Source organism: Aulonocara sp. 'chitande type north' Nkhata Bay, linkage group LG10 (genome assembly GCF_057382095.1).
Source record: "Aulonocara sp. 'chitande type north' Nkhata Bay isolate Kocher_YH1m ecotype deep benthic linkage group LG10, A_spYH_male_GT1.1, whole genome shotgun sequence".
Lineage (NCBI taxonomy): Eukaryota > Metazoa > Chordata > Actinopteri > Cichliformes > Cichlidae > Aulonocara > Aulonocara sp. 'chitande type north' Nkhata Bay.
The window spans coordinates 27,435,596-27,457,333 of record NC_141353.1 but is presented as its reverse complement, the minus strand read 5'-3'; the positions used below and the strand labels follow the sequence as shown (position 1 = coordinate 27,457,333).

General features: G+C 39.4%; 1 protein-coding gene across 4 annotated transcripts in view; it reads right to left on the bottom strand.

Moving 5' to 3' along the window:
• ppm1e (protein phosphatase, Mg2+/Mn2+ dependent, 1E) overlaps nucleotides 1-21,738 on the bottom strand; it is a 62,605-nt gene that overhangs the window by 9,420 nt on the left and 31,447 nt on the right. For all 4 annotated transcript variants that reach the window (XR_015131307.1, XM_086309367.1, XM_086309369.1 and 1 more), the window contains exons 3-7: nucleotides 8,386-8,507; nucleotides 2,982-3,181; nucleotides 1,667-1,855; nucleotides 1,241-1,384; nucleotides 164-257 (exon numbers count right to left, since the gene is read on the bottom strand). Coding sequence is in view for 3 of the 4 variants with exons in the window: in XM_086309367.1 (XP_086165493.1) it covers nucleotides 164-257; nucleotides 1,241-1,384; nucleotides 1,667-1,855; nucleotides 2,982-3,181; nucleotides 8,386-8,507 (749 nt within the window). In the remaining variant the exon portion in view is untranslated. The remainder of the gene's footprint in view (nucleotides 1-163; nucleotides 258-1,240; nucleotides 1,385-1,666; nucleotides 1,856-2,981; nucleotides 3,182-8,385; nucleotides 8,508-21,738) is intronic.

The following is a 21,738-nucleotide window of genomic DNA, read 5'->3' as shown; positions in this document are numbered from 1 at the left end:
ACCACCCACAACCTGCCCACAGTCTGCCCACAATTACACATATTTCTCTTTTCAAAAGAGAAACTTTATGATTAACTCAATGTGACACGTTTAAGGGTCATCTATGAAGCTACAAAAATGTATGAGAATTGTGCAGTAAAAAGAATGTGCATGAAAAGTTTACCTATCGCTCTGGATACAGACAAGCTGCCATTGACCCTCCACGTGCCGAACCAGATCACACAACCTCCGAGAGCCTCGATCCTCTGCTTCTCATCCTGCAGACACAAAATGATTGGAATCATCTTGTGCTGCCATTCTGCAGCAGAAAGCTCAGTACTAAAGCACAATGCTTTGCCCGCCTCTGCTGTGCCCTTAAAATCTGAAATGCTGGTGCTGTTTCTAGATTAATGATGCTGGAAACAGGCTGGGATGTAGCAAGGAAGGAGGACGGTGTCCTGTGTTACTATTGTTGTTGCAGAATTAAACAAAGAAACACATGGTGAGCAATAATGGAGTGGAAATTTTGCGACAAATTACAATAATGAACAGGAAGTGGAAAGCTCATGAAGCACAAGTTTTCCTATATACAGATTTTTAAGGGAGTTCAGTTGTTTGACTACGACGTGCACCTTTCAGGTACTCAGCAGGCAGGTGGTATAATACTGCTCTCACATTTGGTTGTGAAATATAAAACTTTGGCAGAAATCACCCTAAAATATCACTAAATAACACATTATATCTCATTTGTTCTCATTTTTTTTAAAAGAAGTGTAAATTAACAATGTGTTGTTTTATCTGAGTTTATTGGTGCCAGAATATTTTTTTGGCTGTAACTATTAATCTACGAAAGTTCTCACCGCCTGCCAACTGCTCAGAGAAAATAAATATTTTGCCACATAACGCCGTAAAATGGAAACTCGACGTTTTTACACTTCAGTACTTTTGCCGATTAAATCAACACAACACAGTAACGGGATCTTTACATAATGCAAGTGCAAATATGATTAATCTGAAATCCATCTAAGTCAAAATGCACCAACGTATAAAACAACTCTTTATTAAAGTTGATAAATTATTGTCATTTGTCTTATCCTTGCCACTGTCTATTTGAGAAAGTTTACATCTGATTGACTGCCCCTCACAAACAGAAGGTCAGAACAGCAGGTAGGCGTGGCTGCTAACAGAGTTTCTACAATCCACAGAGAAATTCATAAAGGACTCATCATGTCTGAGGTATGAGGAGACTGAGTTATCTCACCTCTCTGTCTGGTTTATGTGGTTTCATCAGCTCCACCACCTGCCCTCTCCTGACCAGAATGACCTGGGAGTCTCCAAGCCAGGCCACGTACAACGTCCGGCCCCGCAGGAACGTCACCACCCCTGTTGTGCCGCAACGTAGGTTCTGCCAGACAGACACATGTCACAGTGTTCTCAAGAGCAGCTGCATCACCACAAATACTTTGAAACGAGCAGAAAAAAATGTTGACAACATTGAGCTGTTTAGAAAGACACCTCTGTCTCATTCTTATTAAAATTGGACTAGCTGTTGGAATTATACTCATAGCATAAATATAATAAATAAATAGTGTTATTCACCATGAGTAAACTTAACAGTACTTCATAGTTTAGGAATACTGTGCAGTAAATACTACTAAATGGTTTCGTCCTTGGATTATGTGGTTACCTCTCGCGAGGCCTTCTTCACAAAGCGTTCGTCGGTGAGTTTGAAGGCTCTGCAGAGCGCCTCGCTGGGGTCCTGGCTGAAGGATTCCTGCCGGACTAAGTTCACGTGAAGGTGATTGGCTGCATAAATGGCAGCATCAACACCTCCATGACCGTCAAACACAGCAAAGAAAGCCTGCTCTTCCTGATCCTGGCAGACAGGAAAAAACATGATTTTGTAGGCTGGACTGCATGGCGTGAAACTCCCATATCACAAAAACAAATTTCCACAGTTATCTATTTGGCATTAAACTTTTGATGTAGTCCCTAAATACAGTAAACTCAAATGACTTAATGGCCTAATTGGTCAAATGATGTAATGTAATATTGAGACTGCAAACATCACAATTTGGATATATCAAAAGTTACTATATGCAATATTTGCTAAGGTATTCTATATAAAATATACGGAATTACAGGTACTTAAATGCTACATATGGGTCCTTTTAGCATGATGGTGGGTAGTTGCTAGGCACCATGATGATGAAATAAGATCCTTCAGGGGCCCAAGATGTACCTGGCTGCTCAAGGTCTGATCATGTAGTTTAGGGGCAACCAAACAAAGAGAGAGAGAAACTGGGTGTTTAATATGATTTGTGCCAAATCGACTGCATTCTTTCTTATTGCCAGCAGGAGGCGACTCCTCTGATTTCAGAAAACATTTTACTCTGGAGTTTATGGTCCTAAGTTTTCGAGCCCTATTTCATCAATAAATAATTAAATAAAAATAGCTTGAAAAGGCTTGTTGTTGCTAACAGAGTACAAAAATAGAAACAAGGGGCCAGAAATGATGTATTAATGTGATCACATTAATGTGATTAATGTGATCAAACATTAATATGTATTAATGTTTGATCTGATATTGTCATGTTAGTGTTGTTTCTGGATAAACAAAAGTAACGTTGGTCCAGGTTCAACATTGTAGTGATGTCATTGTTTTGCAATGTGGAAAGACCGTCCCACCACACACAAAACCGTAACCCTGATCTCATAACCCTAACCTATAGCCCCGTAATCCTAAACCTAACCTAACCTTTTCCTAAGTGGACATCAGCAAGTTTTTTTGCAAGTCGCAAAGCTATGACATCCCAACAATGTGATTGGTCAGTTCCAGTGTTGTGGAATCATTATTGTGTTGATCCAGGATAGTGTATTAATTAGGTTATGATTGACCGTAATTCTAACCCATGGCTCATGAGCTGCAGTTTGCTGACCTCTGGCCTAATGTAACATATTTAATGCATGAGTTTTTGTGTGTTTTTGACACTAACCCCTACCTGAATATTGAAGAGTGTGTTGAAGTCAGGGATGATGATGTGCTTGTCCTCCATCTTGCGCCGCATGTTCTTGATGGCGTGGATGGACGTCTCATAATATGGCTGTGGACGACGGCGGAAGGGGAGCTCCTTCAGCCAGAGGCAGCAAGTCTCAAACAGTCTATTAAACACCAGCCGGGCCAGCTTCACAGACTCCATCTCTGACACACACAAACACACACACACGCGATGAGCCAGGCTGTTCTATTTTAGCTTCATTGCTTCCACTGTTGGTTTGGAGCTCAGTTTATAGAGCTTGCACTTTTGAAAGTATACTCTATCAGAGATGTATCTTTTGAACATCAAACAGTGCGTCTCTAGGTGCCTCTGAAAGCTGTCTGAGAGGTGATCGCTCAGTCTGCAGTAACAATAGCTTCTAATAGTGACACAGAGTACTGGAAAGATAAAGAAAATGTGCATGAATCACTCTTACAGTTTAATCCAGTTTTCTTACCATAGCGAAAGTAAAACAATATTTCAGTTACCCTAAAATGGCACATCTGTAAATCTGATCATTTTTGTGACCATTTAAATTTATATGATAGTTATTTATTTCATTTAAGGAAAGGTTTAATGTAGGTTTGCAATAACTGTTTGAGGTACAAAGTACATTTATTTTTTATGTCAATTAGCTGTTCCTCAATGAAATGTCAGGAAAACACAGAAAATCTTCAGTGTAGTTTCCCAGAGTCCAAGGCAACATTTTCAGATGTCTAATCTAAAACTCAAAGACATTCAGTTTACATTTATATATAAACTGCAAAGATTCATGTTTGAGAAATTAGAAAACACCTGGTGTTTTTGCTGTTCAAAAAATAATGAAGGGAGCACTTATCGTCACAATATAACACAACTTCAGGGTTATCAATCTGTCCAGTTAGGAAGCAGAAACCACTCTGAATCCATGTCAGCTACTTTAGTGGAAATCAAAGTGATTAAAGGTGCATTTGAGAAGAAACAACAAGACAAGCCCTAAACAGGGGATGGTTTCGCAGGTGGTGCTTCAGGGCATCGCTCTCTCTTTCTCCTTCCTGACTGATTTTTGCTGGTGCCTTTGTCACTGCTGGCAACAGGGGACGGGACCTGCAGCCCATTCTGTTTATCCAGCTAGACCAGCTTCTCCAGGATTTTAGACAGCATCTGTCTAATGAGCTCAGTATAGACCTGCCAGCTCTGTTTCCTGGTGAAAGCCAGTAGAAGTGCATTTTTCTCATCTATGAGCACAGGCCCCACTCTAGGCCGTTGGGACCTCATGCAAGTGAATATCCTGGCCGAGGTCATAATTTACTGGACTTTGGCAGTTTTCCTCCTGTTCTTTCACACATAAAGGAGGAGATCTCAGCCCTTTTGAGCCCTTGTCTTGTTCTCCCACAGCCCATCTCCTTATATCTCCTCCACGCTCTTCACACAGGAAACCTTTTGATCGTGGAGAAGCTGGACTCCCTGTGCAACAGATACCATCTCGTGGTAACAGCAGTGATCAGGACACTGGCAAAAAGCAAAACTGTAGAAAAAAAAAGAGCCACAGAGGAGAAGGAGAGAGCAATGATCTGTGGCCACCACCTGCAAAAACACTCCCTTTTTGGAGCTTGTGTTGTTGTTGCCTTTCAGTGCACCTGTCGTCAATTTCATTTGCATCAAAGCTGAAATGGACTCGCAGTGGTTTCTCCTTCCCGACTGGAGAGATTAATATCCCAGACGTTTGTGTGTCATACTATGATGATCAAGTGGTCCCTTAATTCATTTGAGCAGTGCATTAAGTGATTACATAAATGAGCATAAATACATTTTCTGGTAACTGATCAGGATAAGCCATTGCAGGGGTGTGACGTCTGTGTCTGTCACCATATCAATTTATTTTAATTTACCGACTCTGTCTTCAACAAAACCTCAGTAGTTAAGTTCAGTTAAGTTGAAAGGGGGGGGGGATTTAATAGCTGAAAATAATTATGTGTTAACATTGTTATCTTGCTACTTCTTTGTTCCTATATTTTCCTCTGGCAGGTTTTGCTCGTACTGGCCAGATGGAGAGGAAAAAAGAAAGTTAATGAGTCGAGTTTCGAACCTTCATGAGGTTGGTCTACATTCAGCTTACAACAAGAGTATTTTCTTTAATGAGTAAGTATTTGAATAAATAAACCTTTTTATTGCTTCATGTGGATCACAGTTCCAATTTATTGGTTGCACCGTTGCCATTTCATCCTTACAGCACAGTTTTCTGGACAAGGTTTAATATTTCTCCAGATAGCAGAAGACAAATCATCAGTAACATTTACCAAGAACTGCTTTGCGAGATCTAAAAATTAAAGAAACATTGGTCAAATTAAAGTACTTTATCCCTGGGTAGTCCCTGCACATCTTCCTCTCAGAGAGATTTTACAGGGTGAATTAAACTAAAAGGTTCTTGTCTAAATTTTTCTGCTGTGTCAAAAAATACCCAACAATGACATTTGAAAACTCCTCATCCCCCGGAGGAAATTACACCCTTGTGAACAGAGGCACTCCAGGGGCCTGTTTTACTTTGTCAGAAAGGCAAAGTCATTGGCAGATTTCACTCAGGTACACAAGTTAGTGGAACAGAGGCGAGCCTGTAAGCAGAATATGCGCTCGCTGTAATAACCACGTCTGTGCGAGTATGTGAGCGTGACCTACTAATGCTATCTGCTGGTATTATAGTCTATCCTGATTTTTCTCTCTCTTCTCACTGTCACTTTGCTTGAAAAATATGGCATCAGCGAGATGGAGAGCCAGCTGGTGCTGCATCCACTCATCCTCCTTTTTAAAAGTATGTGCACATCAAACCCAATGTCCTGGTAATAAACTGCACTTTGTGAGCCGAATGTTTCACGCTCTCCTCCCGTCTGTCTTGCTCCAAATGGAGATGTTGTAAAGGTCTATTCATAACACCTTGCAAATAGTTGGAGGGGGAAAAAAAAGAGAATTGTGGCGTGCAATGAAGCGGCATCAAACAGGATGTGATCGGCTGTTACACAACACAAGACGCACAAGCAGAGAGATGGTGGTGGTGGTGCACTCTGAGCCTCACTACAACTCCAGCAAGAGCAGAACATTTACAACCTTTCTACAGCTCCTGATGCTGGATTCACTGTATGCGCTTCGCCCGCTTAAAGCAGGAGAACTAAAGAGAAACTGGTGTAATGTAATGGAAACAAACCCAGTCTTTATGCTTTTATGGTTTTAGTAAATAATGAGTGTTTTTGGTAATTGGATTGCATTTATATTTTTGTACTTTTTCTATTTATTTAATTTTTTTCAATGTTGTATATCTCAGCTGACGTTCTCTGCTCCTTTATAACTGCTCTGTTGAGAATAAATAAAGCATTTTTGAATTTTAATTTGAAACGTAAAGTTATAATTTCTTGTTCACTGTAAGAAAAAAACAACATCTCTGACATATGTTAGCAATACTAGATTTTTGTGACTGTTAGCAAATGATTGGCTGCACGACAAATCAAAAATGGTTAAAAATTTGTTTTCAAAGAATAAATCGTTTTTAATTAACTGATATTTGCACGTGCAATATTCTTAATGTTTCCTACCATGAACCTCTGAATTTACTTCTCCTACAACTTTTAGTATTTTGCAGAAATAGGTCCATTGTTGTGGCATGGATAATGGCTGTCAGTTAATACCTCTATGTTTTTTTTTAACATTATCAGATTCGATTTTATTGGAATTTGGTGCTAATAATTCCATAATTAGGCATCTCAGTTTAATATAAATATTAAACTGAGATGCCTGTTAACATTTTAAATAATTTGTAATCATAGAGACAATTTCCACAATGGAAAATAGAAAAAGCTATATTTTAAAGCTATATATAACTTATATGCACATAAGTCGCTCAGACTGTGAGTAGCAGAGTATCTTTTTGTCTAAATATAAGTAATTATGTTTGATAATTTTGTGCGATTTTTCATCTCCTTTTTGCACAAATGATTAAAAACCACAATAAGTTACATTAGAACATACACTCAACGGCCAGTTTATTAGGTACGCACTGTTTGTACATTGTTTGATGCTTTATTTCTTTATGCAACAGAGTCAACAAGATGCTGGAAACCACCAGTCCATTTGAGTACAGTGAACGCAGAAACGAGTTTGAGATGATTTAAGCTTTTTTACATGGTGTGTCTTCCTGCTGGAAGCAGTCATCAGACGATGGGTGGACTGTGGTCATAAAGGGATGGACCTGGTGTTTAAATGATGCCCAGTTGGTAGTAAGAAGCCCAAAGTGTGCCAAGAAAATATCCCCCACACAATTACACCACCGCCTGCCTGAAATATTGATACAAAGCAGGATGGAGCTATGCTTTCATATTGTTTATGCCAAATTCTGACCCTACAATCCAAATATAGCAGAAACCAAGACTCAAGACAAGACAGCAATTTTAGTGAGCCTGGTGAACTGTAGCCTCAGTTTCCTGTTCTTAGCTGACCAACTAGTGCTGTTGCTGTAGTCCATCTGCTTCAACATTCAGAGTTGCTCTTCTGCATTTCGGTTGTAACAAGTGGTTATTTAAGTTACTATTCCCTTCCAGAACTGATGCTCAATGGATATTTCCTTTTTTCCGAGTATTCTCTGTAAATCCTAGAGATGGCTGTGAAGTAGATCAGCAGTTTCTGAAATACTCAGACCAGTTTGGCACCAACAACCCCACCACCAGGATTAAGAGAGCAAGCTACAGTTGAAGGACTCCCTTTGAAATGAAACTGTTTTCCTCATTGATTTTTCACAAATTGATCAAAAGGGCTAACAGAGCAACACTTTAGACTGTCAATACTGAACGGGTTCCTTTACTTTAGTTCCCAAAGAAGTCATTAAGTTAAAAAACAAGTCATAAATACATCATTTCAGCTTATTTAAAAAAACAAAAAACAAAAAGACAGTTGCCTTCGAAAACAGCTGGCAATGTACATGTCAAACAGCAGTTCTTTGGGACTATTTTTGACTAATACATATCTCGTCCTCTGCAAAACATGACAGCTGACAAACTGACAGCCTAATTGCAGTTTGAGCAGATGTTGACTGTTGAAGGTAATTTGTATATCTTTGCATGCTGTGTTTTCTCCAGTATACAGCTTTCATGTAGCTTGAAAGCCATTTTGATGTAAATATGCTGGCCATTGTTGGATTTAGCACATCCTGGCTGACAGCTTTGGGTGTGCTTCGGAGTTTACTTTGTGCCCTCTAGCGGTCAAACACCTCTCCGTGCAGCTTTGTGGGGGAGAACTGGGACAAAGCCCTGGTGGTTATATGCCTATGTGCATGTGTGTGGGATGAAGTGAGAGAGAGACCTAATTTGTGCGAGAGAGCGGTCTCGTGGGCTCCCTGGGGACTCACGTGGTAATGGGTCAGCTCCATCTTCTACAGTCTTATTGAGGTGGTGAATAGAGAGGTCAGTCTGCAGGAGGCTGTCTGCTGTGGCTCTGGCCAAGGCGGCAGCCAGGGAGCACGGGCAGTTACTGTGGTGAGGAGAGACGACACAGTTAAGAATGGGTCAGAAAGAAAAATCATCTTACATCATCGACTGACAGCATGATCTAGGTTTATTAGGAAATATATTCAAGGATCCACAATACTAACATGCCGGAACAAACAGCATTACTGATGCTTTCTTGGAGCCTTAACACAAACAAGTTTTGGCAGGTATTATTGGCTGGTTTTGGCTCGTCACAGGTGTGGGCATCAGCACAGATACTGCATATCTGATTATAAGTAATAAGAAATGACAGCACACAGATCTCAGAAATATACATCTGTGGTCATTTTTCTGCTTCAGAGCAATCACATTTTTACATAGCAGTAAAATTATTAAAAGTTACATTTTTATAATAAGTCATGCCATTCACTTAACAAGGCAAACCCGCACTCTGGCAGGCTGAAAGATGATCTAAAATTGCAGTTCCTCTAGTCACCACTTGAGGCTGGCTCCAAAAACGAGTCAGTCCCGATAGACTCCCATGTTAATGAACGTGTTTGCAGCCTGGTACAAAAAAGGGTTGGGTCTCTATGCACAGTTTCTTCCTTTATATTAACTGTAAGGTAGCCAATTTATTTTTCATCCATTTTCATCCACACATCCATTTGCATACCGGTGAGGCTTAATCTTGGATATGGCTTTCTTGATTGACATATGTGGTGTAACTGCTAGCTATGTGCTAGGCCTCACCTCTACTATTTGGGTTTTTCAGTCATGGATTATCTTCTAGGCACATGGTGCTGTAGGGTCAATGAATAAGAGCTCAAACACATAAAATCAGTCGGGGCCCATTTAACATACACAAGGCTAATCACCAATTTCACAGCAAACACTTGCCAAAGGGTCAGGGAATACAAATTTTTTTTCTCTAGAAACCAGAGGTTGTATCACGTCCAACATGGTGGACCACTCTTGAGAAATATGACATCACATGAAAAACCTAAACAGAATTTATTACATGAGTGATTCTCAAAGTGTGGGGTACCGCCCCCTAATGGACACTGCTGATGAGCTGTACAAGATATTTCACAATAAACAAAACACCTTTAACTTTACACTTTGTAATTCTGTTTGAAATTAACATTAATATTTAAAATATAGGTATAAAATATAAATCAAATATTAAATACAGAAACCATTTCTAAATAATCACAGTTAAACAAAGCCATGGAATTTAAATTACATGTTTTTAGAGCTAAAAAATTATAAAAAACAAATCACAAATGAGAAATCACTTCATTTTGGTTTGTGTGTGTGTGTGCGTGTGTGTGTGTGTGCGCGTGTGTGTGTGTGTGCGTGTGGCTGCAGCATGATTCAATTTGGGCACTCCCTGAATTCTGATATCATGCATGTCATCTGTGGAATGCCCACGTGCGTATTTGCCTTGAAGGATTTAAAAATTTTATAACACAAAGTTCTGCTTAGTGCAGCAGAATATCACAACATCTGGCCACATCTGCACACGCTGGAGGAGGTGTGCCTTTTTCTTAAGGAGCTGGGGAGGAGGAGGAGAAGGAGTGGGAGGAAGCAGAGGAGGGTCGTTTGAAGGACTGAAGGCTTGCTGTACACGAGTCACCACGATAACTAGGCCACATCCAGATGCAGGTAACCATAGTAACCTAATGTCTGGATAGTCTCCATAGCACTCAAATTAACTTGAAAATATATCTGAACTGAAGTGATGTTAGCTCAATGGCTTTTTAATTAAGGAGCCACAAGCAGTGAAAAACGACTCTCCTGAACTGGACTGATACAATAATCTGATCTGGTCACACCTGAAAATCCTTCAAGCATTCACACAATCTAAAACTTCCGGCAGGTGTGTTGAGAAGCTCTGATTTTGGTTACATGATTTGTTAATGAAGCAGTAATGTTGGTTTTAAAGAAAGCAGGGCATGATCGAACAAAGGTTCAAACCAGGAAACAGCACCTGAGGCTGTGCACTCCTCTGGGGGTGATTCATTAAGTGGGACAACAGATGGGAGGCAGCGAGTGTTCAGAGGTTACTGTGCTGAAAGAGAAACTTACAAACTGAAGTATCTATGTGTCCAAAAAAATGTCATGCTATATTTTAAACATATTCTAACACCCTATGCTTACATCAACCGAATATACACAGCACACCCAGACTACCAGCTATGTAAGGCTGTAATAAACCAAAGCAATCCTTGTGATTGCTTTGGTTGCTAGCAAGTCGGCATGGTCGCCTTCAGTTTGAATGGATGTCAGTGCCTCGTCTGCAAAAAGATAGTGCTCGATCAGCTGTAGTGAGGCTTTCTCGTCAACGTAAAAGTTGTGCCTTACCAATGCAACCAAACATGTTTCAAAAAGCAATAAGTTAGTGTCTTCCATGTGTACTCCCCAACCAGTTGGGGAGTACACATTTCTCCCTAGCAACTAGAGGTGCGAGTGAGTTGCTGACTGGTCTCTATACCTATGATTGAGGACACTGGATTATATTAACCTGAAACCTTATCTTTTGCTAAAGTTGACCAAGTAGTTTTGGTACCTCAGCCAAACTCTGCTGCAACTAAAAACTGACAAAGATCACTGAAAAGTGAAAATATTGAATCAAAGTAGGTCTAAAAAACACTAACGACACTGTTTCCCAAAGAGTTGAATAATTTTTTGGGGGATGCTGTGCATATGTGTGGGTGAATGGAAATGGAGATAAACTATCCATCCATCCATTCGCTTCCGCTTATCCTTTTCAGGGTCGCGGGGGGCGCTGGAGCCTATCCCAGCTGTCATAGGGCGAAAGGCGGGGTACACCCTGGACAGGTCGCTAGTCTGTCGCAGGGCTAACACACAGGGACAGACAACCATTCGCACTCACATTCACTCGCACATTCACACCTAGTGGCAATTTGGATTATCCAATTAACCTATCCCCACAAGCTGCATGTCTTTGGATGGTGGGAGGAAGCCGGAGTACCCGGAGGGAACCCACGCAAACACGGGGAGAACATGCAAACTCCACACAGAAAGACCCCGGCCTGATGGTGCAATTGAACTCAGGACCTTCTTGCTGTGCGGCAACAGTGCTAACCACCGTGCCACCGTGCTGCCCCGAGATAAACTAACCCTTTAATAAATTAAAGATTAAATAATATGATTAATAAGTTGCTCGGACACATAAATATGTTTAGTTATCTCAGCAAATTCATCCACTTCTGGATGGAGTGGCCATTCAACTTGCAGTGAACTCAAGAGCATAACAGGTAAGCACTTGAGCTGATCAACCCCAGGACCAAAGACTCTTTGGGAGGCATCTGAAGTGACTGGCTTTGTCTGACAGAAGTGAAACAAAAACAAAAAGTCCAGGGCTGGTTGGTTAACAATGACTTGAACCTTCAAAATAAGAGCGAGGGCACTGTCCACCAGTTAATCCATGGTCCTTCAGATAGATAATTTAAAAAATGTCTTGATGTGGAGAACACTTAACTCAAAGTTTTGTTTTTAGATGTTAGGCAAACCCCAGACTAGTGGGTAAAAAAAATCTGTTGCACATCGCTACCACAATGATAACTTGCTGTGGCTGGACATTGTTTACTATTTAGTTCAGCACGTAGAAAATTGACTAATTCTAATTAGTGCTAAACACAATAGGTTTTGTGTCTGTTTTAGTGCTTAGATTTAAATCTAAAAGCACTTATGGTCAGGTACTTTGTTCAAAACAAAAATATTTCAGCATCACTGGGATTGCCAAAAGCAGTTGCAGAACAACAACAACATCATCTGTACCAGATGTCAGTAGATTTTAGTCTAGACCTCGATCAGCATTTTACAGCTGGGTTGTTCCTACATCTAAAAAATGATGGTGTCCGAAAAGGCATTTTGACCTTTCACCAGAGAAAAATCACCAGCACTATGTTTCTTTTTAATAACCTTTGATTTATTTAAGCTGAAAATATGTTTTTGTTTATAAAATGTCTGCTGTGTAGACTCTTAGCTTTACCTATATCAGCCTTACATATATAATCACTCCCAAAGGCTGATTTTGACCACATCCTGCTTGTGCAATGTGTCATTTTGAACTCTGTTTCTTTGGAGCACAATATATCCATCGTATTTTAACTTCAACAGATATACTGCATAATGTTCCATATTAATTTAAAATGTAGCACTAGAGCAACTGAATACAGATAATCTCTGTTGGACACTTTCAGTACAGTACTCAGTGCACTGCATTTAATTTCCCCCTAATAAATGAGCTGGGTTGGCTGAGTACAACGCAGGGACATATTCTAAAATTAAATACAGTCAGTGTGAAAGGGGCCTCTGTGGCTCATATGTCAAATAGCATGGGTTTAATCAATGAAAACTCAAAGCCAGCGGCAGCCAACCTCAACATTTTTAATTAATTCAGCTGTACTCTTGCTAACAGAGACAGCTAAGTGAGTTAATTTCCATGTACGACTGAAAAGATGTGTGTTTTTACTAGCAAATACCATTAGACGACTCTAACAAAGCGTGGTCTCATCGCAAGACTGACCTCCCAAGCACATCAACAGCATGAGCCATTTTACTCGTACCCATGGCAACATGGTGTCCTTTAAAGTAACAAAGCTTTCTTGCGGGATTAATTATGACAATGCAAATTCACAACCAGAGGAGGTCAGGGTGGATGGGTGGGTCCTAAATACATTTGATTTTAAGTAGACGTAGCTTTATTTAAAGTATTTTAATTCATGGACTCAAATGAGAGCTTCTAGAGTAGCTTTGCACGACTCATAGTTTAAAAAAAGAAAAAAGCACGTCTCCCAGTGGTTCATGGAGCCATGTTTTAGTATTCTGGCCATCGCTGTGGTGTTTTTGTAATAGTGGCTATAAATGAATAAAAATGCTAAGGTATCAGCTGATGCATTCACTGACTGTGCAGGTATGGGGTGTAGATACTTAAACCTGCTGAGTTGGATTGGTGTGAAACAACGCATTAATAAAAGAGTAGAATTTGTCTTGTTGCAAAGGCATTTAGTGCAATTTATCACACAGCAAGCTATTTATTTTTTAGCTAATTTAAAACATAATAAAATCCCAGTGGGTGAGTTTTTTGTTATAAAGGGGCAAAATATCTACTTTTTTGTATGAAGCTGCAGATGTAGTTTTGGACTAACACTCCTCAAGTGGCCACAGCAGCTGCAGTTTTTTGCATTTACTCTGCAGCCACTTTTTTATGATGAGATATTCCCTTGATTATTATTTGTCATCCATCACGTTGGAGCAGTTTATTTATAGATTAGATGAAAACAGTTGCACCTGCGCATAAAGTCTTAATTTACATTTCATGTTGCCAACAAGAAGCTCTAATTTGCTTTTTACATTTGCAGTTACAACCTGCTGTTGCCTCTCCTTTCTTCCTGCTCTCTCAATACTTTACAGTGTTGGAGAAAGAGCCATGCCATGGCAACCACAAAAACTACAAATAACTTCACTGACGATCATCTTTACAGAAATAGTTAAATATGTTGAAAAGGCAATTACTCATTCCCATCCTGACACTGAGCTGAATATATCCAGTTAGAGTATGACGTATTCCTGTAGCTTCACGACAGACTTGAACTCTCATGAACCTCAGGAACTTTTCAACAAAAGGGAAACTTTATTTGTGTTTTACTGTACTAACACGACAGTCCAGAATCGGTGATATCTTGCAGCAGCTTTAGGATCACAGTCCTGTTTACTTTATAGTTTAACAGGTTCATTCAACCTGTAATTTTTACACAAATTACAGGTTGTATTTCACTGATAATTTATCATCAGAGTGACTCAAATGGAATCACATGCTATGGCCTTTCCAATCACTATATCTCACTTCAATATTTGAGAGACTGGAAGGAGGAAAAAAACAACAACTCTTTGATTGATTACAGCATAAACACCTGGTATATACACTTAAAAAAACAAAACTCATTTATATCAGTCACATGTGCTCAGTGTCACTCTGTCCTCTGTGAAAAGATGGGGCTGCCACCGGTGCAACCTACCAGTTCTGTAGCGAACGCCAGGCCAGCTCCACCCTGATGAAGTCTGATCCTGACAGTTTGGTCAGAAACATGCACAGGAGTATCCACTGGAGGTCATTTGGCAGAGCTCCGTCAGCGCTCCACGTGTTACTCCTTGCACAAAATATCTCATACTGCTGCTGGGTTGAATCCCTTCTAGCTGTCCAGCTCTCCTCGTGTCTCTTGATATCTCCTCCACTCACTGGGAGACATTGCAAACCCTCTCGCATCACCCTGGAGAAGCTGGGCAACGTGTCCAACCTGAATGGCCTACAGGCATCATCTCATGCTACTAACAGTGACAAGGGAACCAGCACAAAGCAAAGAGAGCAACGATGTGTGGCCACCACCTGAGAAAACATTGTCACTTTGGGTTGCACCAAAGCAGCTGAAATGGATTCACAACAGTTTAAGTGGACAGATAAATATCACAGAAGTTTAAGTGACCAGATGCTGTAAAAAAGGCTGTAAAAATTCTTTTGAGGTCAAAGGCCAAAAGAGGTAGGCGGTAGGAAGCTGAAGCATATTCAAGGTGACAGGGTGAAACACAGGTGCACAGACGAACCATCAGAAAGCTAACAAGCCTTTAACTTTTGACTTCCACAAACCAAATAAGTTCATCCCCAAATCAAGGTGAATGTTTTGGAAAGTTTGAAGAAATTTTCTTGAGAAATCCTGGAAATATCGTGTCCATGAGTTCAGAGCGGAGGAATGGACAGATAACCCAAAAACCTCATGCTTCTGTCCACAACTCACACCACTGAGGAGAAATAAAAAGGCAAAGTAGCTTGAAACTCTTTACTGTGTTTTAAATCTTTTTGGTTTTCATTCAGCATCATATTTCTTTATCTGCCTGACAAAGAAAAAAGTTTTATATTACATGTCCTCCTGTAGAAACCTGTCTTACATTAGGTCCTTGATGCTGCTCTCAAACTGGGTCAAGGCCTAGAAACATGATGAAAGGAGTAGTAGACGCCTGCTCCCATAAAGCAGCATCCACTGTAACCTCATGGGTAAACTTCTCCTTGAAAGTGTAGACGCTGTATTGGTGAAATATCTAGTTCTCATTCTTAAAGCGCAGATCAAAGGAAAGAACAACACTGTCTGTCTGCAAAGCCGTAATGTGAATTTAGTCATCTAAGCCTGCTGCCAACATCAGGTCAAAAGATATCCTTGAAAAGGAGGTCTTTGAGTTAGAAATGTTTCTAAAGTGCTCCCAAAATATCACCATCACATCTAACTTTCTGCAGTAGCGGTGGGCTGTTTCACTTTAGTAAATGTCCCACCAAGCACCGAACATTTTCTGGGTTAAATCTGCCTGTCACTGCATTTATTTAGTCACTGACATCGGATTTTGTCCCAATTTAGCCTAAGATCGGCATCTTTTTTTTGGATCACGGAGATACAACCATGAAAACGATGATCATAGCACGTTCAACTAAGTCAGGCAGATATCTCATTAACTTTGAAACCTGGAAAGTTAAAAGCCATCTTTGCAGATTGGTCCCTTTCCACTAAATTTGCCTGAAAAGGTGAAAAAAGAACCACCCTTTCAACCAAATCTCAATGTGGTTTGCGACGTATCCAAAGCTATCTTTTCAGCGACTTTTAGAAGTGGGGTTACTGTTAGAGGAATGGATCCAATGAATCCAGTACAAATATTTTTATTGTTTTTATACTTGCTGTGGTTTGTTTAGCGTGTAGGTTTTAGCAGTTAATTTTGCTCTCTGTTTTATGTTGCATGCTTTTAATTTTCACAATTTCATTGCACGGCTTATTTCATTTAGTTTTACCTCCTACCTGAGCCCTCACCTGATTAGCCACTAACTCAGTCTTTTGCTTTTATCACTTTTTACTCTGCAGAATTTTATTAGGGTTTTTTTTTGCCTTGCATGGCAATGTTGAATTTTGTTAATATCATTTTATCCTTTTGCTATGAATAAATGCCTTTTTAGCTGTTATTCTTTGACTCTGTTGACCCCCATGTTGCTTTCTCTTGGCTGCTCTCCACCAAACATAAAAAAGAACCGCCTTCCCCCCTTTCTTTTACACAGTCAGCTCCCATTAGAGACATAATAATGTGTTTGTTGAAAACATGAGGTGGGGAGGGGGGGGGGGGGGGGGGGGGGGGGGGGCTCTTATCTGGTACTGAGTCACTTCCAAGGTATTTTCATGATCACACAGGCATTTAGCGATAAGAATATGTTTTTTGTCTCCCTCCAGGGCAAAACCAGCAAACTCATCCAGTATTTCCACAAACTGTGCCCAGGTCTGTGTTATAACAGCTCCTCTGTTCTGCTTTTTGCTTTCAAAGCTGCGTAAACATACAGCATACTCCATTACTGGTTTAAACAAAAAAATTTCTCTTTAAGGTTTTTAAAGGAGATTTTAATGGACATAAAGAAAAAAAAACAAGGTTAGGATTGTTTTCCTTTCTGTTTGTGATTTATTCTTCCACGCTCTTTGAAGTAATTAATATTCAAAGGGACTGCACACTGTGTGGGTTTTCTCACACAGTGTGGTGAATCCAAATTAGCCGTACACTCTAAAAAGTGATTCATCAGGCCTTTTACCACCACTTGATTAAATCCATGGCTGCAACATAAAAATTCTAATTTATTGATTAAGATAGACCTTCTAAGTTGCAAACTTTATTTTTTTGGGTTGTGTTGAATTAATAATGTTGGTAATTACATTAAATTAATTTTATATGTAATTTGAAATTAAATCCCAATGTTAGTGGGTTCAAAATAAAATTCAAGTTGTAATTACTTAAAGAAATTGAATAGATAACTTATTTTTTTTCCACTGTAACTTCTGATTTCAAATTCCCTCCCCTACCGACTTAACTAGCCCGGGCAAATTCACACATGTTGGGTTGCATGGTGCAAGCTTTTGTAAAAGACATTTCAAGGTAAGTAACATTTCATTTACAAATAACAGTTCTACCAAAGCAAAGCATTTGTGCTAGTCACCTGTAGTGGATTTGTGTATGATGTGATGCTCATACAGATAAGGAAATACTTTGCACTACCACATGTAGCTAATGCTAGCCATTCTAAACTTTAGCACAGCAGAGGATAAGACTTAGAAAGTTTCATTTGACAAAAGTCTTCAGCTAGAGAGTGCAACTGTGGCTAGGAAAAGCGTGGTTAAAGTTTTGCTACACAGTGCAATCTAATTTCGATCTTAGGCTGATTTTGTTTTTCTTTTTACCAAAATTAGAAGCCTTTAAACTGTGAATAGTTTTGTCAGAGGGATAACCTAGAGGCTTATTTTTTCTGTCTGGCTCACCTATTTTATGTCTTTATAAAACTTGCATGACCTATACGTAATATTACATTGTAAATGATTTTGGTTAGTATTGTGATACAGCTTAAAGTAAGTACTGTTCCTGATCTTAAGAGCTGTAGCTATCTTTGTTTTGTTTTTTTTGTTTTTAAAAAAAAAATCAGATTGTGTGAAATATTGTTAATGTCATTCCAATAGCATTATTCTGGCATAGGCTATGTGAATCTACTTAATATTAAGACTTTATGTAAGCAGTTAGTATAGTGTGATAATCTAGGGTCATTAGTGCTTTGTTAAGTTGGGACACATTTTTTACAAAATGGGCTGGGAGTGAACAATGTGTAAATTCGAAACCTCTGCAAAAACAGGGTTGCTAAAACATTAGAGATTACACCACGGTTATGGTGGCGAAGTCTCCCTTGTCTTCACCAAGATTGTTTTTGTTCCCTCAAAACTTGGGGTAGCCTTAGATCACTTCTATCCTCTTTAAATAATGTATTAGAGCATTCATTAATGCAGTATAGCTAATAGTCTGCAAGGTTTAATTCTTCTGTTTGTGTGGTCTACAGATAAAGGAGGAGTTCAAGAGAATAACCACTGTAAGCCTTGAATGGCTACACTTGACAATTGCACCCCAAAACTGATGGATGTCATTTTCTCAAGGGGAGGAGCTAAGGGAGTGAGAATCAGGCAGATCAAGGACATGCTTCTTGAGGTAGGACAACTATTTAGACTTTGGGTAGCTTTGAAATGCACTTTGTTGGCAGTCACCCATGTATTTTATACTCATACTTTATTTTTTCTTAAATAGCACAATACAATTGAAGCCATCTGCTGCCTTATCACTTTCCTTGGAGAGAAGGACGAGGACCTTTTCATGGAGTTTGGTGTAAGTAATTCAGCATTGTGTATGTGTTCCATTGATCATCTGAATTCATTAAGATTCAGTAAGTATAAAAGTCTAATCTATAATTTACTAACCTATTTTTTTAAAATTTGCTTTACAAGGACACCGAAGAACTTAAGGCAGGTGATGAAAACTGCCATCATCAGTGACCGGTACACCCCTGGATCTAACCATAAGACTGCAACCATTGTGGTGGAGGAAACAAAAATCATGGAGGGCCAGAATTTCCCAAGGTGCTGTGTTTTGCTCATGGGCATAATATATGCTCTCAATCTGAGCTAATGCAAGGATCTGAAATATACTTTTGAAGTTGTTCAGAAGCTGTTCCTTGACCTTGATGGAACCATCATTATGTTAAAGATGTTGACTCTGTTTCAAAAATTGTTAACTGTTTTGAATCCTGTATGTGTAACATTGATCTTAAAGGTGTTTGCTGCATTGTGTAATAGAAAGATGCAAGATCTTGTAAAGTTTGGTAGGCATTGAAAGTTAACATTTACTGAACACTTGCATGGAAGTATTACTGCAACAAAATGTTTTCTAAGTAGATTTTTTACCAATTGAACACATTTGTTTCTGTGGTGTTAAATACATAAAGGCATATTCTATAACTTGGCTGTGATGGTATAAATCTAAATTTCTGGTTTATTTTCACTTTTTAAATACAAAGTGTTGAAATGCCTACTGTTAAAAAATAAAAAAAGTTATTTGATAAAAAAAAATGTTGAATGAATTCCTTTCTTAAAAGCTATTACAATAAAAATAAATAAGAGAAAGCTAAAATGATGATAATAATGATGAAAATTAGCAACTTAATATTTTAAATAATGAACTTTAAAAAATTGTTTTTGTAATTGCTGTAATTAATTACATAACACTTAAAAATCATTTCAAATAATGTGGAAAAAGTAATTGGAGGAACATAATTTTTATGAGTAAACAACTTAAAAATATGTTTTTAAGCTACCAAATATTACGTAAATGGTAATTAAAATCACCTTTGATTATGGAGGATAATTTAATTCCCGTAACTCAATATAGTTTGTTGGTTCAATCTAATTTCAACATAAGTTATCATAACTCAAAAAGAGTAATGGAAACTGTTGCGTTAATTTTTTTTGTTGAGCTTAAACAATAGTTTTTAGAGTGTAGGTGTGGATGTGCATGGTTGTCTGTCCGGGATGAATGACGCCTCTTGCTCAGTGTCAGCTGAGGGTAGGCAACTGTCTGCAAGATAGAGCAGGAAAAGCTAATTGATGGATGGTTGATTATTAATCAAGGTGTCAGAACCTGGCTGAAAACACTGTTAATGCAGTAAAGCAGAGAGATGTGCTTTTACTTTAGTAACTCTTCTTGATTGCTTTCCACTGTTTAATTATGCATCTAGTAATTTTTAGGTAAAATAAAGACAGACAGAGAAGAGGGTGGACACCAGGAAATTAGACAGTATGGGACTGTCCCTATTTGGGCTTCTCCATCACCAGCATCCTCTCCTCCATGTTTCCATTCATAGAAACCCATATTTTCCCCTCCCTCTCTCTCCCCTCTACTCCCCTCTCTCCTCCCTCACTCTCGGCTGGCTGTTGGGGGTGGATGCTGAGCTGAGGAGCTCTGATTGGCTGCAGGTCACACAGGAGAAGACGTGACGCACCAATGACAGTTCCCTGTGGCTCATGCATCACAGTGAGGTCATGTGGAGCGGAGGAGGATTAAAGCAGGGCTTAATCTCAGTTCACACCATCACACTGCAGCGGCACGACTGACTACATGTTACTCGACCTGCGCCGGTTCAGCCGGGCTAAAAAATGCTTCTTTAAAATCAATCTGCAGGCGCTGCTCTGCCCTAGTTTACATATCCTTCCTTCTCATTATTCTTATGTTATCTTATGTTTTTTCAGTGTGAATCTCTGAAAATTGAAAGGAACAAATACATAGATAAAATCATCCAACACAATTGGAGCAGAGTAATACTGAGAAAGAAGGCTGGTGCTTTGGATTAGAGTGCCTTGACTGGTGTTTGTGGTACTGAGCTTGCCACTTTACTGGTGACCTCGAGACTTTGTAAAGGACAAACTGGTTTCTTGAGGAAGAAGAACTGCAGTTTTGTTACAGCTTTAATATGTGTGTGATTTTCAGTGGATACTTGGTTACTTTAGAAAAGAGCAAGGACATCCTGGACTGATTTTATTTGTCCAAGTAAATAAAGCTGCAGGTTTGGGAAGCTGAGGGTAAAAGAAATAATATTTGGAAGCAGTAGTTAAAAGCTAAAAGCCTGAGACTGCCCAGCAAACAGAATCCACCTAGTAAATGTACTGAAAGCATTCTGAAGCTCTCAAAAGTGCTAAAATTTCTTCATGAGTCATATGTCTGTGAAGGTTCTCAGTCATCCAGGTGATCGTAGTCTAAGGAGTTTGGAAAGAAAAGCGTCTGGGCTTCTTTAAGCAAGTCTTCAAGCAACTTAAAGAAGTCCAGACGCTTCCTTTTCCAAGCTCCTTAGACTTCATACGGGCTATTCAAAATTAACTCTATTCATAATGATATAAAAAAAAAGAAAAAAATCCTAGTAATAAAGGCAAATATACTGGAGACTATTTGTTGTATTTCCTTTAAAAATGACTTTGGCTGTTGCTGACTGGATTTCCCCTCTAACCCTTTCATCTTGCTGTTGCTGGACTGTGATTAGAAATGAGTAAAAGATTTGCAGCTGGTATGGCGGTATGCTTGAGTCAAAGGTGATTACTGGCTTCCCCCCGTGGTCCTTAACTCAGTCTGTGGTTGCTTTTGTTCTCTCATGTGGTCTCTGCTGCGGCTGTGTTTAGCTACAGTCGTGCAGGGAGCTCTGACAGGCTGCTCGCAGTGATAAAACTGGAGAGCTCTGGGTGGATGTGTTAGCAGATGACTCATGCATGCAGCCATGTTTTTTCTCTTTCTTTTTTTTTCTACCAATGCTTTCTACAAGCTTTTTCTTAGCCCCGCAGCGGAGCAACAAGGTTGTTTCCATAGCAACACGG